This window comes from Saccostrea cucullata, unplaced genomic scaffold (genome assembly GCF_032062105.1).
Source record: "Saccostrea cucullata isolate Sc308-1 unplaced genomic scaffold, CSIRO_AGI_Scuc_v1 ctg965, whole genome shotgun sequence".
NCBI lineage: Eukaryota > Metazoa > Mollusca > Bivalvia > Ostreida > Ostreidae > Saccostrea > Saccostrea cuccullata.
In genome coordinates this window covers 16,744-40,064 of record NW_026928551.1, presented here as the reverse complement: position 1 = coordinate 40,064, position 23,321 = coordinate 16,744, and the positions used below count along the sequence as shown (strand labels likewise).

General features: G+C 34.4%; 1 protein-coding gene across 1 annotated transcript; it reads left to right on the top strand.

Moving 5' to 3' along the window:
• LOC134277930 (influenza virus NS1A-binding protein homolog A-like) lies at positions 1–21,788 on the top strand. Its single transcript, XM_062760229.1, has 11 exons — positions 1–355; positions 950–1,074; positions 1,957–2,085; positions 8,736–8,854; positions 9,185–9,301; positions 10,348–10,489; positions 10,720–10,962; positions 11,865–12,110; positions 12,703–12,828; positions 16,093–16,266; positions 17,443–21,788. The coding sequence occupies exons 1-11, from the start codon at positions 57–59 to the stop codon at positions 17,811–17,813; spliced, it is 2,091 nt and encodes a 696-aa protein (XP_062616213.1). The 5' UTR covers positions 1–56; the 3' UTR covers positions 17,814–21,788.
• The last annotated feature ends 1,533 nt before the right edge of the window (positions 21,789–23,321 follow it).

The following is a 23,321-nucleotide window of genomic DNA, read 5'->3' as shown; positions in this document are numbered from 1 at the left end:
TGCAGATGGATAAGCATTGTTCCTGAGCATTCAGTACTGAGTAACTAATATAAAAGATGGAGGAGGAGTCTGAAGCCACAGAAAACACAAGAGCTCCACTGAGCTATGAAAAACCCGGCTACGAGAAAGATTTACTCTCCAGTCTATGTAAATTGCGCAAAGAAAAGCAGCTTTGTGATGCCTGCCTTGTGGTGGGGGCCCACGATTATCCAGTACATCGTGCAGTCCTTGCTTCTGCTAGCCCATTTTTCCTGAACATGTTTGAGACAAAGGAAAAAGAGATTACCTTTGTTCTGAAAGATGTAGAGGACCATCAAAGTTTTGAGTATTTACTTGATTACACCTACACAGGAAGGTAAATGATGCATGTTTTTCATTCAGATTCTTACTTCTTGCTTAGTCTAGAATATTCTTACACACTGCTGTTACTGGATTTTGTCCACTTTGTAAAACCTGTATTCAAATTCCTGTCTTATATTGTTATGTAACAATATACATTTATTCACTGGGTTCAAGGGCAACATGGATTTTTTTGGACCCAAGAACCAAACTTTTTCCAGAGGCTTTTAGACTGAAATTTATGTGTAAGTCTGGGATAGTGAAGATACAATTGTTAAAATAATGGCCTTTGGAGTTTGGGGTAAGGAAGGGGTCACAATAGGGACTCTTAGTTTTACATGAAGTATATGGAGAAATTGAATAGAATACAAGCTCAAAAGTCCAATAAACAATACATAATAGGAGCAGAGCAAACAGGACCTTGGGATCATCAAAGGTGGGATTAGGTGCCATTTAGGAGTTAGCATCCCCTGCTGACAGGTCACACCTGCCGTGTGCTCCTTGTCGTGATCGGGAAATAACGAAAAAGTCCGTTATAACATTTAACTAAATTATTATCTTATTGATGTGTCATAAGTATGATTTTTAACAAAATGAAGATTTATTTCAGACTTGATGTACCAGAGGAAAGTGTCAAGCCTGTCTATAGAATGGCCACTTTCCTGAAACTGAAGGATGCAGCAACTGCCTGTTGCAGTTTCCTGGCAGCCAGTCTGACAAGTGATAACTGCCTAGGTACATGGTTTCCTACCCCAGGGCAGACTTTTCACCCTCTCTACCTTCTTCCTTTCAAGTACCACCCATGGGTTCCATGCATTGCCATGGCAATATGGGTGTTGTTACTTGGTAACCAGTGTTTGTCAGAGGAATATTTTGGTGAACAGAATATTGTTCTGTCTAGGAATCTAAACTGAGGGATTTCATGAGCTAAAAAGAAAGTTTTAGATATGGTAAGCACTGTCTGGAGGCAAAAATAGTACACAGATTTTAAAGTCTCTAGGATTATAACACTTTTTAATTTCATTTCAAGTAGAAATCTGAGAGAAAAATAGGACTTGGACAATTTTATTTTGTCAATTTTTACGGTAAGATTCATTACTTTTAAAAGTATTTTCATTTTTGATTTACCAAAAAATGTATATAAATGTTAATTCAATACATTCTAAGATGATTGTGGAATCCCTCTCTGAATAACTGGGCATCTGAAGCTTAGCTTGTATTTTTAAAAAAAGTCTCAATATTAGAGGGAAAAAAAAAAGAGAAATACCCAAATTAAAAACCATGATTTAAAATAGAATTTTTGATAATATATATTCAGATGCTCAGGGATACTTCTGATCACCTTGATTGTTGCCAGATCTTTTTTACAGATATCATTGCGTATCACATAACAAGGATGTCAGTAAGCTTTGATCAGTACATGTTTGTCTGATTGTCATCAATTAAGATTCACTTGACATTGACTAGAATCTATAGGTCTAAGAAGGATCACTATCCTTGATGTAAATAATCAGAAAAAGAAACAATTAGTAACTGAATAAATTTGTAAGCAGTTTTGACGTTTGAGAGATGTGCAAATGGATCGATTTATGATGGTATATAATCATCAATTTTCAGGAATACGCAAGTTTGCAGAGGATGAAGAATTGCGAAAAACCATTGATGACTTCATACAGAGGAATATTATGGCTGTCACAAGCAACAAGAAGTTTTATGGCTTACCTCAGATACCAGTGGAAATAACAGGTATATTATACACCTGTTGGACAATAGCAAGTTTCTCCTCCCTCTCGTCAATAGTTGCTGTCCAGGGGGAAGATAAACTTGCAATTGTCCTAATACACAGTAAATAAGTGTTTTGTTATATCCAAACTGACATTTGTTATTTCACAAACCAGATATGTCACAATTCCACAAACCTTACAAGTTTTGTGATGAAAAACAAGGAAATAGAATGCTTCTGGTAAATAGTTTGATGACTATTTTTCCATGGGCAAAGTTCCTTTATGGAGTTATCTTTCCTGTTGCCTGGGACTCAAACAGCCTGAAAGTATAAATAACTAGTGTTGGCAACTAGTACCCGGTTAACCGTCGAACGTTGCGAGTATCGGTTAGTAAAACTGCTATTCGGTTACTCGGTAAAATAAATTATGCATAGTAAAGGCATAGAAAATGAATGTTTTATAATTTATAAATGTAATTTAACTTACATATTTCCCTAATTTTAGGTTAGACTTGATCTAGTGCATGTTTGTAGTGATTCAAACTGTTTTGATTAGTTTTCACAGTTTATATAATTGATGGCTTGGGGTATACATATTTTGAAGGCCTGAGTTATAATTACCTCATTTGATATTTTAACGAGATGCCGCCGCAGACATAATAAGCTTGGAGTTGTAACAAAAGATCAGCTGATTCAAAATCTGTTATATCACATAAGTTTAAATTATTCGGTAACCAGCGATTTACTGGACACTCCACATATCAACTATTAAATATGGAGTATATAAATAATTATTCTCCTTGATTGCGACATATTTCGGGGGCTGAGAAAGAAAGTGTAAAATGGTGATTAATTTGTCTTTGTTTGTCGAATTCCCTATTAATTTTCTTTATTTTAAAATCGCAAATCTTTGACGATATCGTATGTGTGTATTTTAAATATAATGTTCCTCCTATACAGTATATTTGTGCATTACTACTACCGATAAGTATAGAATAAGATAAATAATAGATATTGATAATTTTACCAAAAATCATCCGAGTAACCGGGTACTCGATCGGAAGATGAAGCGAGTAACCGGTTACTAAAAATCGTCCGATCTGCCAACACTATAAATAACCCAAAAGTTCTTGTCATACCGACACCTGTTTGTTTACGAATTATTATGTAACATAAACCCAGTCGTTTGTCGTTCTTTTATAGAAAAAAAATGAACATCTTTTTCTATCGGTCACTCCGTGACCATGCCATGTGTTCATTGTATATGATTAAGGTGTCGCTCTTAGTGTACTGCATACTTTTCCCTTGACAAAACCTTTATCTCTAAAGCATTTGAAAGACTCTCTTACAAGCGGTGCTAGACAATTCTTCAATGTACAAACTACATAAAACCGAAAGTAAAAGTATTTTTTTTAGCTTACCTGAGGCGAAGGCTGAAGTGAGCTTTTCTGATCACATTTTGTCCGTCGTCCATCCGTCTGTCTGTCCGTCCGTCTGTAAACTTTTCACATTTTCGACTTCTTCTCAAGAACCACTGGGCCAATTTTGACCAAACTTGGTACAAAGCATCCTTGGGTGAAGGGGAATTTAAATTGTTAAAATGAAGGGCCAAGTCTCCTCACAAGGGGAGATAATCAAGAAAAGACAAAAATAGGGTGGGGTCATTAAAAAATCTTCTTCTCAAGAATCACTGGGCCAGAAAAGCCATACATGTTAACTCTACCGATTTAGGCGGGAGTCTACCGCTTTTTTACTACATCTCCCGCCTACCGATTTTATTTGTAAATCTACCACTTTTCTACAAAAGTTTTGTCTAAAGTATTTTTGGTTCGCTTGGGTATCCATTTTTGAAGCCACTTGTCATGAAATCTCGTTAGATATCGCGTGATTTGACCCGGAAGCATACAAACGCTTTTTTTGTACCGATGTGTACATAGATTTCAAGCACGTATTTGACAACGACAACAGCACAAAAATAAGTGATTACATTGGTTACGATAAATTTTGTCGACATAACTGCCATGAAAAAGGAGAAACAGCATTTTAGAATCGGATGAAAACGTTTGACATCATCTATAAAAGCATAGGAGCTCGCAATTTTATCAATAAAGTCAATAGAAATCACTCGATTGACCAAGCCATGAGGCACATCTCTACTTTCGTTTTCGATCATTGCGGGAAATTCGATTTATTAAACGAAAGATAAGGATTAGTTTTAGATCTAGATTAAACCATGTTATCATTTGTTGTGTTTGACAACTGAATGAACATTCACTAGATTCAGAATTATTGCTTCTAGGCTATATCAGCAAAGATCACTCTTCAAAAGGCCAAGTTAATTAAGTAGCCAATCAAAGCAAAACGATGAGCATAAAAAATATTTGAATATGTATAATTTATGTAAAACTTAATTTGTTTTTGTCTATTTCTGTGCAAAAGATATTTAAGATTAATTATTGTTTTTTTCATTTAAGGCCATACATGTATATTACATGCAATATATCTTCATAAATCCAAGCATAAAACAACGCGCGCAATGCTACCGCTTTTGTGGTCCCTATTTTTCATCACAATAGGTTAACATGTATGGAAAAGCTGAAACTAATGTGGAAGCATCCTGGGGTAGTATAGATTCTAAATTGTTCAAATCATGACCCTCGGGGGGTTGGGCGGGGCCACAATGGGGAATCAAAGTTTTACATAGAAATATATAGGAAAAATCTTTGAAAATCTTCTTCTCAAGAATCACTCGGCCAGAAAAGCTGAAACTTATGTGGAAGCATCCTGGGGTAGTGTAGATTTCAAATTGTCTAAATTATGATTAGTTGGGTAGGGTGGGGTCACAATATGTATTACAATGGGGAAATCTGGTAAAGAACAGAATGGTCAAAGCTTCTCAGGTGAGTGATGTGGCCCATGGGCCTCTTGTCTTGATATATGTCACAAGTCACATGGTATGGAGGACCCTTAATAGATTAGTTTGCCCATTTGTATATAATTTCCAACTTACATAGATTCAATTTTCTTTCATTGGTATTCAAATTTATGCAATCAGTTAATTATATGTGTCCCTGCATTTAATTAATAACATGCATTCAACTTTTCCTGCAACATCAGCTTGGATAGATGTACAAGTCCAGTATACATGCATCACAATACAGTGAAACCTGCCTAATCCGACATGCTATGGGAGACAGATTTTGTGTCGGAATAGACAGGGTGTCGGATTGCACAGTGTTAAAAACAAGGAAAATAGTAAAATGAGAAAGAAATTTAACGTCGGAATTCACAGTGTGTCGGATTATTCAGGTGTCGGATTAGACAGTTTTCACTGTACATATAATTTTTCCTATTTTATCTCCATGGAATCATTCATCACAAAAAGATAATGTTTTGTCTTACCAAGTCTGATATATATATATACCATGAAAACAGAGTCGACATTCCTTTAATTCTTTCAAAAGGCCATGCCATGGAAACTGCTGAAATTCTTTTTTTTCCTGGCCGTTCCACATTATTCAGTCTTAATTACTACCTATCTTGTCTAATCCCATTTTACACAATTAACAACTCCAATTTACTTGATACAAGTCAATAATGAAGCAAAACATGCTTGCCTTTGAATTCCCTCCAACTTTGGTGAAAAAGAGGAACTAAATGACTGAGCATGTTCAAAAATGCCTGTATAATGGATAATCCTAGATGTTGCCAGAAAGTTTTTTCTGGCAGTATTGCCAGAAAGTCACCAGAAGTTGTTGCAGCTAGTGGTGATATTTCACTAACCCAAAAAGCTTGTTTCTGGTGACAAAAATGTGTTGATGCAATGTTGCCGCAATATAGCAGCAATATTGCTGCAATAATTTTACTTTGGTGAGGGGAGCTAATCCTAAACTGTTACATTCTTACGATATTTTTAACTAAGCGAATTCTTCTCAATAAATTTTCATTAAAATTATCACATTTTAAAGCTGATAAAAATATTCTAAACTTTTCTCGCAGAACAGTCCAGGTATGTGAAATCAAGCTTCACGAATCACCTAACTGCCCTGTAAGTTGGGAGGTCAACATTACCGCTACATTGCCAAAAATTTCAACTCATTATCGCTACATTTTTTGAGATTTTTGACCGATCATTACCGCTACATTTTTCCGGCAAAAAAACTACTCATTACCGCTACGTATTGAATCAGCCAAAAACAACTCATTACCGCTACGTATCGATTTAGCCAAGTATGGTTTGGCATATGAGTTCTAATCAACAGAATTTGGACAGTGTTTGAAAGTTTTCTTTGGTTTGGGTTTTTTGGATCCTCAAGAAGTTGAAGAGTGCTTTGTGTTTGATGTGTTTTCCAAAGCACATCGTCATTTCCACCTGCAATTTGGGCAAATGCGGATGTTGAGTATGAAATTTTTCACAAAGAGTTCGACACAATGTTTTATAGTTCACATCTGAGCATTTTTGATTTTTTTGGCCAAGATTCAGTCTGTCCAGACAAAAAGTTACTTGAAAATGCGTGCTGCAAGAAACGGGATTCTCCCAGGACGAAAGGAGAATCAACAACACAACACAAAAAAGGAACTGAAAGCTAAATACGACAGTGGGGAAATGACAAGGCAACAACATGTAAAGCAAATGGCTTTCAAGGCTTTACCGATAGTGTAAAAAACATTTGACAAAAATTAGAATTTTATCTATGAACAGTGCTTGATTTTAATTTTTTTGTGTTTTATGAAATAAAATTGATTCTAATAAAAAAAAAAAACCCATCCTGTTCAAAGTCCTACTTTCACCTACCCGTGGTGAGCAGGGGAAACGGGTCTTATGCACGTATAGGTTGTACTGTACATGCATAAGTGGCTGGCTAATGAAAGGGGCAAAGTAACGGTAAGGTGTACTTTTTTTATGTAGCGGTAATGTAAGTTTTTTGGCAGCAGTAATGACTATGTAGCGGTAATGAAAATTTTGAAAATGTAGTGGTGATGATACACACCCTGTACAGGCACGTAGCATCGTTTTTGAAAGTGGGGGGGCCAACCAGAGAAAAATTTTTTTTTACTTACCTGAAAAAATTGACAAAAAAAAAAAAAAAAAAAAAAAAAAAAAAAAAAAAAAAAAAAAAAAAAAAAAAAAAAAAAAAAAAAATGTTCGCAAAAGTTAAATGTCACCCAAAGTCGAAAATCCTATTTCGTGGGGGGGGGGGGGGGGGGGGGGGGGGGGGGTTAATGGCCAACTTTTTCAAAGCCAAATTACTTTCACTTCCAATTTTTTTCCAACAATTCCTTGATAACACTATACTGTGGTAAAAAGTGGGGGGGCCAACCTTTCTTTCAGCGAACATTTCCTATAGGAAAGGTAATGTTGGCCAAAAAAGTGGGGGGGCCAGGCCCCCCTGGCCCCCCCGGATGCTACGTCCCTGCTGTAAGTTAACACTCTGTCAGAGCACAGGTGTTCCAGTGTTTATTTAGCGTCTCCTTAAGTGTCTACCTTCAATCAACACTGAATAAACACGGAGTGAAAAAAAAATGACAGAATTTTTACATCGTAATACTGAGACCCGGCTGATTTGGACAACGTAATAAACGGTTCTTTTTTGTATAGATATGTTAAGAAATGGTTTTGTGCTTTGAATTTACAACATAATAAGCATTCTATCTTATCAAACCGTCACCGTAATAGCGGGATTCTACTGTACCTCTTCAAAGATCCACAAAATATTTGTGAATTGGCACCTACTCTGATTGCAGTTAGCTTCCTTTTTTTATATTCAAGCTATATCCTCTAGAGTCAATTGTTCTCTTCTACTGTAAATTATATGCAAACATTAGGCCTCATACATGCATATATATTCACGTTCGATATTGTCAGAATTTTACACAATGCATGGTGTCTAATTAAGCCTTTATTAAAACAGTTCTGATAGATGTTATAAGAATAAAAAGTCTGCGGACAACCTGTATTTTATGTAATAACTCTCCACATTCCCCTGTGCTAAAAATAGTGCCAAGCGACATTTAATACAATAATTACTTAAAAAAAAAATTGGGTGGGCCACTTTGAGAGGGGTGAGAGAGGCTGTAGGGAGTTTTGATGTAAAATTTCATTGCAAAAGCTCAAAATCTTCTTGAGATATCGCCCGGAAACGAAAGTGATATACACAGACAGAATGTATTTATCTACAACCTTGAACTTTGACCTTTTGACCTCAAAATCAATAGGGGTCTTCCTTAGGCTACAGGGAGTTGTTATATAAAATATCATGATGATTACAAAAGTTCAAAGTATTCTCGAGATATTGCACAAGAATGAAAGTGTTAAATGAGACAGAATTTATTAATATATGACCTTGACCTTTTGACCTCTAAATCAATAGGGTTCTTTTTTAGGCTACTTGGAGTTGCTATGCCAAGTTTCATTGCAAAAGCTTAAAGGGTTTTTAAGATATATCCTGTGGAAACAAAAGGGTTACAAAGAGACAGAAAGACGGACGGACAGAGGGAGGGACAGAGGGACAGACAGTCCTAAATCAATATCCCCCACTTTCAGTGAAAGCGGGGGACAAAAAATAAGGTGCCAGAAACTCCCTTATAGTGGTGAAACTTAAATTGTAGAGTTATGCAGTTCATGTTGCTGTGTTTATTGGGTCTATTATCATAGTGTATGTGTATATTGCAGGAGCTGACCAGGATTTATTAGAATCTAGTAATGATAAGCATATGTTTGAGTTAGTTTTGGCTTGGGCAAGAGAAAATATCGATCCAAAGAAACCAAGAATTGAAGATCTGACAGAACAGGTAAGATAGACACAATTATGGATACTTCTCTGTCTGGTAAGATACAGGTAAGATAAACACAACTTTGGAATACCTCTCTGTCTGGTAAGATAAACACAACTTTGGAATACTTCTCTGTCTGGTAAGATACAGGTAAGATAAACACAACTTTGGAATACTTCTCTGTCTGGAGCTGAAACATGGCTCTAATGATCAAGAAACAAAACACCATTTCTGTTTATAATTTTTGGTGGATGACAAGCAATTTTGAAAGTTGTTATTTGTTTGAGCACTTCTAATATATAATGAGTTCAGCATTCTATAAAGTTTTCAAACTATAATCATTTTCAGGTGAATGTTCTGAATTTAAACACTGACAACAGTTTAACAGACTTCAAGGACGTGAGTGATGATGTTGTGAAGGATCAGGATGGTATTGTACAGGATTACAAAAAGAGCAAGAAGAAGGTAAGAGAACAAACAATGAAGGCATAATACTAAAATAATTACAAAAAGATAGAGGATTAGCCCAGCCCACAAAACCACAAAAAAATTCTGTAGATATGTAATGTGAATTTGTTTAATATTCATTGCCAAAGGGCTGTAAAATTGACAATAAAATGATTTACATGTAACTCTGGATATCTCAAAGTTTCACATTTGGTCTTGGGCAATAGAACACATTGAGCTTTTCTCAGTTCCTTGGGAATATATTCTGGTCTGTGGACTGATCAGATATTAAGTAATTGTATAATACTAAATAAACAGAAATTTTCACATTAAACAAGTCATTATATTTTTATGGCGTCGAGCAAAGCTCGATCGTCATCTAGTGATCGGTCAGATTTACGCGACCGAATGTGTCAGTGGATGCATCCGCAATAGAAAATAGCAACAGCTGTAAACCAATTTCTTTGAAAAAGTTCACAATGAATAATAGCTTGAATATAAAATTAAATCAATTGTATCTTCAATTAATTCTACTACAAAACAACGATATTATGTTTATTTTTTACGCAAGAAAAACGTTATGGTTGTTGCGGATGAATTTCTACAGAGAGGGTGTGTCGAATGACATGAATAACATTTTGGGACCGATTACTGTAATACAAACAACCTTAAAGACGGTAAAGTAATTACAAAATAAACACGAATACTACAAGACTTTAAAGATTGAATTTCTTAATCTTGGCTTTACTTTTACATTCTTCAATCCAGTTTTATCTGAACAACCGATGATATTGACCAGTATTACTGTATTTATCCATTTCCTCCATTTGTTTACTGTGTCTATCATAACTCGATCATACTTGTAACAGTAGAGTGAGAGTTGTAGTTTAGATGCAATCACTACACTGTAGAACAACGCTCTGACAATGGCAATTAGAAAAAATAATATATAAATTTATGAAACCCTTCATAGGTCTTCGATTGACTGAAAATTAGATTGACATTGACCATGAACATTTCTGACGATGTCTGGTCAATTTATTAAACTCTATTTTTTCTCAAAGATGATTGCCACAAAAACAAAGGAGGGGACAGACATGCATATTTCAAATAGCAGTGTTGGACAAGTCAGAAAGTTTAGTATTAATCCAAGTGGACCTGTTTCAAGGAAGGAGTGGAGTATCATTGCAACACATCAAATGAAAGGTGCATTTTATTGGAAATAATATAGAACTGCAATCCATTCATAATTCAATTTCTGTCATACAATGTATTTAACATGAGGTCACAGCAAAAAAAAAAAAGGTTGAAGTCTGCATATATTCTTTTGACTTAGAATATATTTTAAGATTTCCTGGACAGAGTTTTAGTTTAGATGCAGGTAATGATCATTATCAAACTTAATCCTTCCCTAAAATTCTAATTTCTTTTGGCAGATAAATCATATCTGGCACTAGCTATGTTAAATGGTGTGATGGCAGCTATTTCTGTTCACTACCGTGCTCCATCTGCTCGAAGTGGCAGTACCAGTCCAGATGAACCTGACTCACCAGTGACTGCTTCAGTGACTCCCAACAAGTTCTTTGACAGTAGGTCCTCTCTCACACCCTTGGCAGTCATGAGTACAGCTCGCTGTGCATTTGGCTTGGAGGTTTTAGATGGGCAGCTAGTTGCATGTGGTAAGTAATCTCTATTAAAAATATTGTTAATAGTCTTGAGTTTTTAAGAATCCGGTTAGTTAAAATTATTAAGAGATACAGTCATATAGTTCATAGCTCACTGGAGCTAAAAGCTCAAGGAAAATTTCGCATAATAGATTTTTCAAATTGTTCAAATCCCTTGGAATAGGCCAGGCCACAAAATGGAATCAAATTTATAAATTCAATTATTATAATGTAATCAATCTCTAAAAAATATGTCAACTAGACCAGAAACAATAAAGCCTATATGAAAGTTTCCAGACATAAAGTACATTCTAAATTTTCTGAGGAATGGTCCAAGGGGATGTGAGCCACAAAATTTATCATTAGGCTATGAAGGGAAAAAATTCAAAATTTCTCTCAAGAAATGCACTAAAGCAAATGATTTGCCAACATTTTCAAGTTCATTTTAGCTCACCTGAGCTGAAAATTCAATTGAGCTATTCTGATTACCTTGTCTTTTATCCATTCGTAAAGTCTTACTATTAACTTCACATTTTGATCTTCTTCTCCAGAACAAAAAGGCCAGAAAAGCTAAAACTTGTGTGAAGCATCCTTGGATAGCATAGATCTTAATTTTTTTAATTCATGGCCCCAGGGGTAAAAGGGCCACTAAGAGGATATCTTAAGTTTTTACATTGAAACATATGGGAAAAATATTTAAAAGCCATCTTCTCAAGAACTACTGGGCCAGAAAAATTGAAACTTAAGTGGAAACTTCTTACGATGGCTGTTCAATAAATAATGTCATTGGTGCTTGGAAAGAAACAAATACCGTAAAAAAAATGCAACCTAGCAAGTAAAACTTTGAAATTCAAGTCCATGCAAAGATAATTGTGAGTTTTTTTGTGAAATAGAAGGACTTTTAATAATTTTCTTAGGTGGATATGACCGATCAGAATGTCTTAGAACATCTGAGAGATTCGATTCCAACAACAATAAGTGGATTCCACTAGCAGACATGACGGTGCCAAGAGGACGATTTAATGTGGCTTCAGTAAGAGGTTTCATCTATGCAGTTGGGGGGTCAGATGGATTTAGGGAGCAAAGTGCATTGGAATACTATGATCCAGAAAAAAAGATGTGGATAACTCATGGAGAAGTACGGAATGCCAAAGTTTCTCAAGGTAAATTATTAACAGAGAAGAATGTGTAACTTTTTGTTGTAATCAAGATTGAATTGTAAAATATCAGGCATAATTTTTTAACAACATTGAAATATTAGTTACACAGTCAGTTAGGGACCTAATATGGAGTCATACAGGGTGTGAAATGGAAATCCGTATTGGGCGAGGCGAAGCCAAGTCCCAATACTGATTTCCATTTCACACCCTGTATGACTCCGTATTAGGTCCCTAACTGACTGTGTTACAAATTTATCCCGCTGAAGACCTTTTTAAATATTTAAAAACAATTATGTGCATGTTATGAAAATATCAACTTTTAATCCATTAACAATCAACATAAAATATTGTAACAAGAAATTTTACAAAACTACCTACGCAAACTGTTGCTTAGCCGACATTTTTATTTACAATGGCAATGCTTCGAACGTAATCGCATGCCCGATTTTGATATTACTCCTTGACGGCGACGTAATACGGAAAATTTCAGGGCGTCATGTGATTAGCTTTTATCCAATCAGTAATCTACAAATTTGTCTGAAGTGGGATAAATATATATATTATGTGTTTATATTCTGTGTTTATTTATGTATAGGATTGGCTTCATTGCATGAAAAACTATACTGCATTGGAGGATGTTTGGGACAAAAGAGTTCTAATGAGTGCCATGTGTACGACCCCAAAACCAATGAATGGGATACTATTGCTCCCCTGATTACAGGTTTGTACAAAATTTTATATATATTGACCCAAAAGTAAAATCTGTTTCTAAGTAACGTCATAAAACTGGTAATTTTTAGCTCACCTGAGCCGAAGGCTCAAGTGAGCTTTTCTGATCAAAATTTGTCCGTCGTCTGTCGTCGTCGGCGTCAGCGTCGTAAACTTTTCACATTTTCATCTTCTTCTCAAGAACCACTGGGCCAATTTCAACCAAACTTGCCACAAAGTATCCTTAGGTAAAGGGGATTCAAGTTTGTTCAAATGAAGGGCCACACCCTCTTCCAAGGGGAGATAATGATGAATTAGTGAAAAATTAATGGCATTTTAAAAAAATCTTCTTCTCAAGAACCACTCGGCCAGGAAAGATGAAACTCATGTGGAAGCATCCTCAGGTAGTGTAGATTTAAGTTTGTTCAAATCATGACCCCCGGGGGTAGGAGGGGGCTACAGTGGCCGACCAAAGTTTTACATAGGAGTATATAGGGAAAATCTTTAAAAATCGTCTTCTCAAGAACCACTGGGCCAGGAAATTGAAAGCATCCTCAGGTAGTGTAGATTCAAGTTTGTTCAAATCATATATATTACATAGGAGTATATAGGGAAAATCTTTAAAAAAATCTTCTTCCCAAGAACCACTGGGCCAGGAAAGATGAAACTCATGTGGAAGCATCCTCAGGTAGTGTAGATTCAAGTTAGTTCAAATCATGACCCCCTGGGGTAGGGTGGGGCCACAATGGCCGACCAAAGTTTTACATAGGAGTATATAGGGACAATCTTTAAAAATCCTCTTCTCAATAACCACTGTGCCAGGAAAGATGAAACTCATGTGGAAGCATCCTCAGGTAGTGTAGATTCAAATTTGTTCAAATCATGACCCCGGGGGTAGGGTGGGGCCATAATGGCCGACCAAAGTTTTACATAGGAGTATAAAGGGAAAATCTTTAAAAATCATCTTCTGAAGAACCACTAGGCCAGGAAAGATGAAACTCATGTGGAATCATCCTCAGATGGTGTATATTCAAGTTTGTTCAAATTAAGACCCCCTGGGGTAGGATGGGGCCAAAATGGCTGATCAAAGTTTTACATACATGTAGGACTTGATAGGGAAATCTTTTAAGATTGTCTTCTCAGGTACTTCAAAGCCATGATTAGTGATATTTATATGGAATCATTCTCAGGTAGTGTTGATTCTAGTTTGTTCAAATTATGACCCCCAGGGGTAGGGTGGGGTCACAATGGGGAATCCAAGTTTAACATTAAATATATTTTTAAAAATCTTATTCTCAAGAAAAGCAAAGCCATGATTAGTGATACTAAATATGGAAGCATTTACTGATAGTGTAGAATTATTATTATTCAAATCCTGATTTAAATTTATTCAAATCATGGTCCTTTGGGGTAGGGAGGGAAACAATGGGGAATCAAATTTATTTTTATATATAAATAGGAAGAAAATGTTTTTAAAATATCTATCAATATTTATCAAGAACAGCAAAGTCATATGCTGTATTAATATGAAAGCATTCCCAAGTAGTATTAAATTCAACACCCCCCCTTTCTAAAATTTGCTCAGGTGAATGTTTCTTGTTAGCTCTATTGCTCTGAGACCAGAAGTGTTTATGGAATAGTAAGGTTTCAGTTGCCAGTCCATCTGTCTTGCTATCTATCTGTCCATAAACATGTTTCAAAATGCTACTTCTCTGACAGAATTGGTCTGATTTCATTGTAACTTGAGATAGGGGGGTCATTCACTTCCAAACCTTCATATCTATTACTTTCTTGTCCACTTAACACAGATACACATTCTCTAGGGGAGGGGTGGGAGGTCCAAGGTCATCTTTTTTTTGTTTAGTAATGTAAGAATAATCCCAGACAGTTTTCCCTTCTATTTACATTTGATTTAATTCCTAATTTATGTGATGACTTTAACTTTACAATTGTCAACTTCCCTTACTTATGCAGCAGTATACCTTCATCACCTGCATACAGAGTTTATATATCTCAGTTGATTCATTATGCAAAAGCATGCTTTATATATGAACAATTTCTAAAACGAAGGAAATTATTGACAAACAAGTTGACGAAACAAGAATATCGGCAGTCTTGTTTAAAGTCATCATTTCATAAGTTCTATGGTCGATGCAATGACCTTGTCAGCGAATACAATTTATTATTGAGTGAAATGCTGACATTTTTCATACTAATTGTTAGTCCATTATTTACTGTAATATCACATAATTTTGAGGGATCAAATTTCCATGATTTGATGAAAATATATTGGTTCAAGGGGATTTGATTTTGTGGATAAACAATTGTTCAGTGGTGATATATGTGAAAAATTCCATTTCATAGTGGACATAAATTCAAGGGTCTCTTCATACCTTGAAAACAACGAAAATTAAACCTCTTTGAAAATTAGTGATTTCACAGTATACACCAAATTGACGATGACTTTTAGCTCACCTGGGCCAAAGGCTCAAATGAATTTTTCTGATCACATTTTGTCCATCCTCCGTCCTTCTAGCTGGCTGTCCGTCTGTAAACTTTTCACATTTTCGACTTCTTCTCAAGAAACACTGGACCAATTTTAACCAAACTTGGTACAAAGCATTCTTTGGTGAAAGGCAGTCTAAATTATTAAAATGAAGTATCAAGTTTTCTCAAAAGGGGAGATAATCAAGAAAAGACAAAAATAAGGTGGGGTCATTAAAAAATCTTCTCAAGAACCACTGGACCAGAAAAGCTGAAACTTAAGGTTAAGGAACAGCACAGTCAAAGACATTCAGGTGAGCAATGTGGCCCATGAGCCTCTTGTTCAGTTATTTCCCGAACATGACAAGGAGCACACAGCAGGTGTGACCAGTCAGCAGGGGATGTTCACTCCTTCATGGCACCTGATCCCGCCTCTGATGTTTTGGAGGTCCACTTTTGCTCTGCTCCTATTTTGTATTGTTGTATGGACTTTTGATCTTGAATACTGTTTGTTATCTACATATGTTTCATTAATTAAAAAAAAATTAATTCAGTTATCTGCAAGCATACAGACTTGTCAAAGCTGAGCAAATAGCTCAATGATGAGGATATTTAAGTTTTTTCTTAGTCAAAGACATTGAAAATGTAAATATTTGAATACTAAGCACAATGTATGCTTAGAAAAGTGAGGTTGCGAGCTGCCTGGGTAAGGTTAGTTGTTAAACAGAGTAACTGATTGACTACATCATTTTTTTTTCTGTTACATAGTTTTTTTTATTTCCATTCTCAATAGCAAGGTACCAGGCAGCTGTTTGTACATTCATGGGGAAGATTTATGTTATTGGTGGTACCGATGCATGGATTTGCTTAAATTCAGTGGAGATCTATGATCCAGAGGTGAAGAAATGGCAGTTAGGTCCACAGCTGAGCATACCGCGACGTGGAGCGGGTTGTGATGTTTTTAATGGTTTGTCTTTAAGATAAAATTGATCTTTTGACTCAACTAATTTAGGTTTAAAAAGGACTTTGATCAGACTAAAATATACATGCAGTCTACAAATAATGAGTTCAAATGCTAAAATTAAGACAAATTAGGTCTTTACAGTCAGTCAATACAAAGTCTTTTGCATTTACTTTTAAAGAATCATTGCACTTAAGCTATATGAGAGTTGGGTCACAGTTGCTTTGAGAAAAATAAATTTCCTAAATTTATTAACTCTCTATATCAGAATTATTAAACAATATCTTAGAAGTAGAGTTTGATATATTTTATCACATAAAAGTATTAAATAATGCTAAGCATCACTGGCTTTTGCAACGGGATCATGCAGTTTTGTCAAAGAAAGAGGGCGTACAAGGCAGGGACAATCCCCTGGTCTGAGATATACATGTATGTTAAATTCTCAGTTTTCAAAATTCACGGAAAAATTTATTTTTTTCTAAAATCATCTTCTCTGAAATGTCATCTTTAAAACATTTTATTTTATTTTACTGAACTGCTTATCATTTGACAATCTTATTTTCAAGGTTGACAGTTAAGCATATTTAGTGGAAAATGGGTTTACTAGAGACATGAAAACTGAATTTTGAACATGGTTGGGTCAAGTCTCCATTCTTATTTTACACTTAAATGATGGAAACATAAATGTGAAATCTACGAGGGTTGTTTGAAATGTTGGTGGACTAGCACCATAAAATTAAAACTGCTTGATACATCAATGAATTTTTTAATGTTTAATTAGCATAAATTTTTACTTGTATGATAAACTATATATCATTAATGACACCCATCAGAAAACCATTGTCAACCTCCGCTTACTCGTCGGTTGATAATGGTTTTCCTTGGGGTGTCAATTTCAACTGCTACCTTCAAAACAGGCACCATTTATATAATGTCACACAAATGTTTTGTTTTGTGATACAATTATCTTAAAAGAAATAAAATTTTGACTAATTGTGTAACATACTTTAAGCTACTGTAAATAATGAGCATGCATGTAACATATTACACATCCTAATTAAGTAATACTGTGTACCAAAATGTTATTGAAATTCAAGTGTTTAAAACATTTTTTATGGTCTCTTGAAATTAAATATATCTAGCATATGCTGTAAATTTTAGTTTTATCTGTATTACTTACAGGCACTATATACCTGACAGGAGGCAGTGATGGGTCGCAGTCTCTCAAGTCCACCGAGATCTTGACCCCGGACCGAGGCTGGGTAATGGGTCCATCACTAAGCATTCCTCGCGCTAATGTGGGGGTGGTAACCTGTGATAAGCGCTTGTTTGCTGTTGGAGGGTTTAGTGGAAAAAAGTTTCTAGACAGTATGGAGTTCCTATCTGATAAACATGCAGAATGGTGCTGCTATCTTCCTGTAGAAAATTCCATAATTGCAGAAAAAATGGCAAAGCGCAATTCAGAAGGACGATTAGAAAAATTGGATCAGAATTCCAACTGTGAAAAGACCTCAACCAACATTCCATGTGATGCAAGTGTAAATGGCCATTAAGAAAGTTTTCAGGTTATATTTGAAGATTCTTGGCTATGTTTTACAAAAGCACTCATATGACTTAGATTAATACTGTAAATCACTTTTTATTCGCAAGAACTTTATTTTCGCGTAATTACTTGAGACAGTATGCTCGCGAAAATTTCATTTTTGCGTATGATAGATTTCCTTAACATTATAAAGTGCAATGACCACAATTCGTGAAAATTTCGTCTCGCTAATAAAGAGTCAATGACTACAGTGTATCTCGCGAAAATAAGGTTTCTCGAAAATTAAGTGATCTACAGTAATTTTATTTTTAAGAAACTGTGTACTCAGTAAGATAGAAATAACTTTGAAAAATGTTTTTCATAATTCTTTAGAAATTGGATATTTGACATTAATGTTAAAGCTGAACACTACTCGTAAAAGGCATAGTCCGCCATATTTCCTTTGTCATTTACACTGTCCCCTACAACCCCTATATAAGGAGCAGATTTGTTAAGAGTTAAATGTAATCTTTGTAGAGGTCAGACGAGTGAAGACATACATCTTACACTGCCATGCTACTTGGTCACAATGAAATCATCAAATTTTATGCAATTTTTCCAAAACAGGAGAAAAGTATCAAAAAGAAATAGAAATCAATACATTATTTACAAACAGAAAATGCACATATAAACAAGGATTAAACGCAAAAAATCTAAGACCACGAAAGGAGTACTATATGTCGGCCACAATTTTCAAGTGTGTAATTGGTTGTAATGAAATCGAAAGGCTTATATTCCCGTCTGATGGTGCCTATTTATGAGAAGTGTTCAGCTTTAAGAGGACAATACATATGTTAGTTGCAAAAAACATAATTTAGTCTTAGTCGTAAGTTCTTTTGTAAAATAGGGTCCAGCTATTATTTAACTATTGGAAATAAACTAATAATAGTTTTTGATAATTAAATGTTTATGAAATGTAAATGTATATGTATTTTAAGGATTAAGATTTTTTTAAAGATTAAGATAGATTATGTATCCATTTCACAAATTTTTAGAAATTTACTTATTCATAGATTTTTTTCAATTCAAGGAATCAGTATATACGGATAGATATACATGTATTTATCTTTGAAAAGCCAACAATGAAGAAGATTATTTCTACAGTTATGTAGGGAGTGTAGCAGGTAGAGCAAATTTACAGATTTAGTAAAGTGTTCAAGAATCCCTGACAAAATTTCTGAATATAATTCCTTGTAAAATCTTATTGTTATTACAAACTCTGATATGATGAATTTACAGATACAGTTATAGCAAATTCATTTTGCGTCTGGTGGAAAATATATACCGGTATAATGTTATTTACCTCCTTTTTAAATTTTAAAAGATTTCAAAATTTTTCAAAGTTTTGGAGAAAATTTGGTAGACAATAGCCCTTATAGAATTTTCTGAAAACAAATATTTCGTAAGATTATAGTAATTGATATAAATAAATATTTACATTCGCTTTGTTTTTCTACTAATCCAACTGTGAAATTGATTTGAATATCGTTTACGGGTATATTTGCGCATAGAAATACAAGGGCCGTTCAAAAATTACGCAGACTCTGCTATTATTTCCTCTTACAGACATCATATAGTTATGACATTTCACAGAAATATGTATCTTAAAGATTCCAAGAAATTTTTAGCAAAATTTCTGTATTTTAAAAAAATTCTCCTAAAATTATTGCTGTGTTGATATTGCTCATGGAGAGGTACATGTATGTATGGAGCACAACAAAAAATTTGAAACAAAGGCATGCAGAATTCAAAATATAACTCAATAATTTTCTGTAATTCATGATATTTTTCGACAATTTTCTCAAATGTTTCTTTATATTATTCTATTACTATGTATTTAGATTTCTGACATGATATTTGAAGTACTAACAGAAATATAGTGATTTTTCTCTGACGCAATGCCTGTGAAAATGACATGAATTGATGGGGCACTATGCACTTTTGTTAAGTATTATATGTGATACCCGAGATATCACCAATATAGATCCAAAATATGCATAGTAAAACATTTAGTAAAATAAGGTATTTGTGACAGTTGTATACAAATAGCAAACTGTAATTTTAGACCATTAAACCTCTGTAAAAAGGCTAAATGGGAGGATGGAAAGAAGATTATTGGTGAAAACTTTATCCGGACTGTAAAGAACATATTTGAGGACCAATGTCACACTATATATCTCATAAATATTTGTAGTTTTTCGGTTTTAAAACAAAAAAAGAATATATGCTTTACTTGTTTTATAGAATTTAAGTGGTGTGTGGTTGTTGAGTAGATAATATAACTCAAACAGTCAAACTGTACAGGAACTCTTTGGAACATGTTGAGAAAATGAAAGTTCTTTTTAATGTCCATGTCCATGATTTTGCTGCTCGTTGACTTAATGATATGTCCTGATAATTAAATCACCCAAAATTGATATCAATTTACAACATTTTGATATGAAATTTTGAAGACTATATAAGTAAAGATTCTTTTATATTATGTGTACCATTTTGCCCTATTATATCATCAAATATTTTTTATGTGCAACAAGTCCGCGTAATTTTTGAACGGCTCTCGTATACACAGAGAAACGTGCGTTAAAGTGACATCACAACAAGGCTACAGTGACATTAGTAAAAGGATAACTATATAGGGCAGCAAGAAATTCAAATATTGAGTATATTTTTGGTGCGTCCAAACATGCAAATTGTAAATAAAAGGAATGTTTTTAGTTTAGTGTGAATTATTGGTGTGTGAATCACACAGACTTGCATGTCTCATGAAATATGCCTATGTGACAAGATGTCTGTGTGATTCCCAAACCAATAACTCACACAAAAATTAAAAACATTCCTTAAATGTATTGAATGAGATATAACCAGAAAAACCAAGCTATAATTGTGATACTGTAGAAAAATACAAATTTACCGGATCTGCAGAAAGTATTTTGCTTGTTGTGAATGTTGTCAGCATTCATTAACAGACAGCTTGAATATTGTTGGAAGTTCATCCTCTTGTTATTTAGGTATGTTGCAGTGCCCAGAAAATTCATTTTATGCTCGTGTTTGTGGGTTGTAATTGACATTGGAAATTTTCTATCTATTTTTTCATCCATATTTATGCTATCTGTATTTTTATTTTTTTATGATTAAAGTTTAGTATATGTCTTAAAATCTGGTTATGCCTCAGAAGAACTCAAAAGAAATGACTTTAAAATAATTATTTCAGTATTATATGACATTACTTATTTTTAAAGTGGGGTAATATTAAAAAAATTTCAGTGTTGTTAATTTATTCATAATTTATAGGAGGTGCTATACTATCACAGTAGAATATTTACATTTGGTTGTGTAAACAGTAGTTTTATTCTCTTATCCATAATTTTGGTTGTTCAGAGTTTTGAAATTTCATCCATTCACTTAAAAAAAAAAAAAAGCAAATATATACAGTAAAACTCGGTTATATTGAAGTCACTGGGAGTTACGAAATTACTTCTCTATACATGTATCCATAATTCGTTATATCCGTATAACTATAAGGAATTCTTTATATAGCTGAGGTTCAGAATAACTTTGCTTAGTATCTGTGAATTTGCAGTATCAGTGTTTGTACTAAACGAGTTTTACTGTGTATATATATATGTACATATCAATAATTCAGAATTTTTTTTTCATATGAATTGTTTATTTTAAGCCCCTTTTTCATGGTTAATGTTCTGGTCTTTCAATCAAACAGATTTTTCTTGTTTATATCATGCTTTTCAAGTCAATATTCCAAATTCCATAAACATGTATATATTTTTTGGCTTACCTTATTGTCCCACCTTCTTGATCTCTAAGATATTGTAGCTGAATATTAATTTGCCATTTATAAAGCTTGATTTGTGAGGACAGTTGTTTACACTAAGACCATTCCTGAATGAATTTTAATCAAAAAGTAAATAATAAATGTCTGATTACCACATCATTTTGTTTGTTTTTTTTAAATTGTCTGTCGTTAATTAAGGCTAGATATAGGCATTTCTATGCAAATGAGCTAATAAAATTGAATAATGGGACATGGAGAACAGTTCTACAGATAAGAACATATAAACCAATGTTCCTTGTCGCAGTAGGTGCTGGCACGTAAAAGATCCTTCACTGCTCAATGGACATAAGTGGTGAGTCATATAGGGTAAAATTTGCAGCTCTCCACCAGCAAGTGGTGGCATCTCCATATGAGTGAAAATGGATGAAGGGAAACAAACATTGTGAATTTCATGGTCCTAGCCTCCCTGGGGCCGGAGGGGTGGGGCCAAATCCACTAAAATTAATGCAATCTTGAACAAGAGGCCCATGGGCCTTATATGTCACCTGAGTATTGTGTAACAACTTTCCAACAATTGAATTGGTTCGTGTTTTAAATCACTTGGCCATGAAATTCACAATTTTGAAAGAAGTGCTATTGCTTATCATAACTATACACTTAGCTTGCTTACTTTTGTTACTTTTAAATACCCAGAGGTAGATAAGTGTAACAAAGAGAAAATTCATTTCAACTTTATAACCAGTTGTGCACCCCACCCCACAGGAACCATTGACCCTGGGGGCACATATTTTAAAATTCTTGAAATTTTATCATAATTTTTTTTCATCATAAATGATTGATTAATATTAAAAAGCAGATTTCAAAGCATTAATTTATTTTCAGACTATGTTACCCCCACTTCCATTCTCAAGTATCCTGACCCAGGGGCCTTGAAATTAACCAATATGGAAGATCGGCACCTTTCATCATCATTAATATGTACTTAGAACATTAGCATAATTCCCAGGAGCAAAGGAAAAGGTTTTTGAAGAATTTATGCATTTTCACTATATATAGATAGTTTTCGATAGGCCTGAATTTAGCGAAAGTTACCTCCCGTTGGCCGCCATATTGGAGGTCGACTCAGTGATTTTCCCTCTTTGTCTTACCAAGTTTAAGAAAATATAGCAGAAATATTTGGTGGAAAATCTTTATCAAATAATTTTTTTTAAATAAAGGAGGCTTCCAAAAATTTATATACTTCAGAAAAATAATGATTTCTAATTCAAAATAGCAAGTATAAAATTTTTTAATTGGTTGAACAATGAAGGAATATGAGCATTTGGACCTCCAGTATGGCGGCCAACGGGAAGTAACTCTTGGTCAATCGAAAACTATATATTTATTAGAACCCCGTCCTAACAACAAAACCCCCAACCCTGGGGCCCTGAAATTCACAAATGTGGAAGAGGCATCCTTCCTCATCATAACTATGTACATAGTTCAGGAGAAGAAGAGGAGATTTTTTAAAGAATTGTTGTATTTTCACAATACATGTATAATCAATAGAGCCCCTCTCTAACACCGGAACCCCTGATCCTGAGCCCATGAAATTCACAATTTTGGAAGAGGCAGTCGTATTCAACATAATTATTTATTTATATAGTTTATTTAATACCCAGGACTAGAGAAGAAAATTTTAAAAGAAGG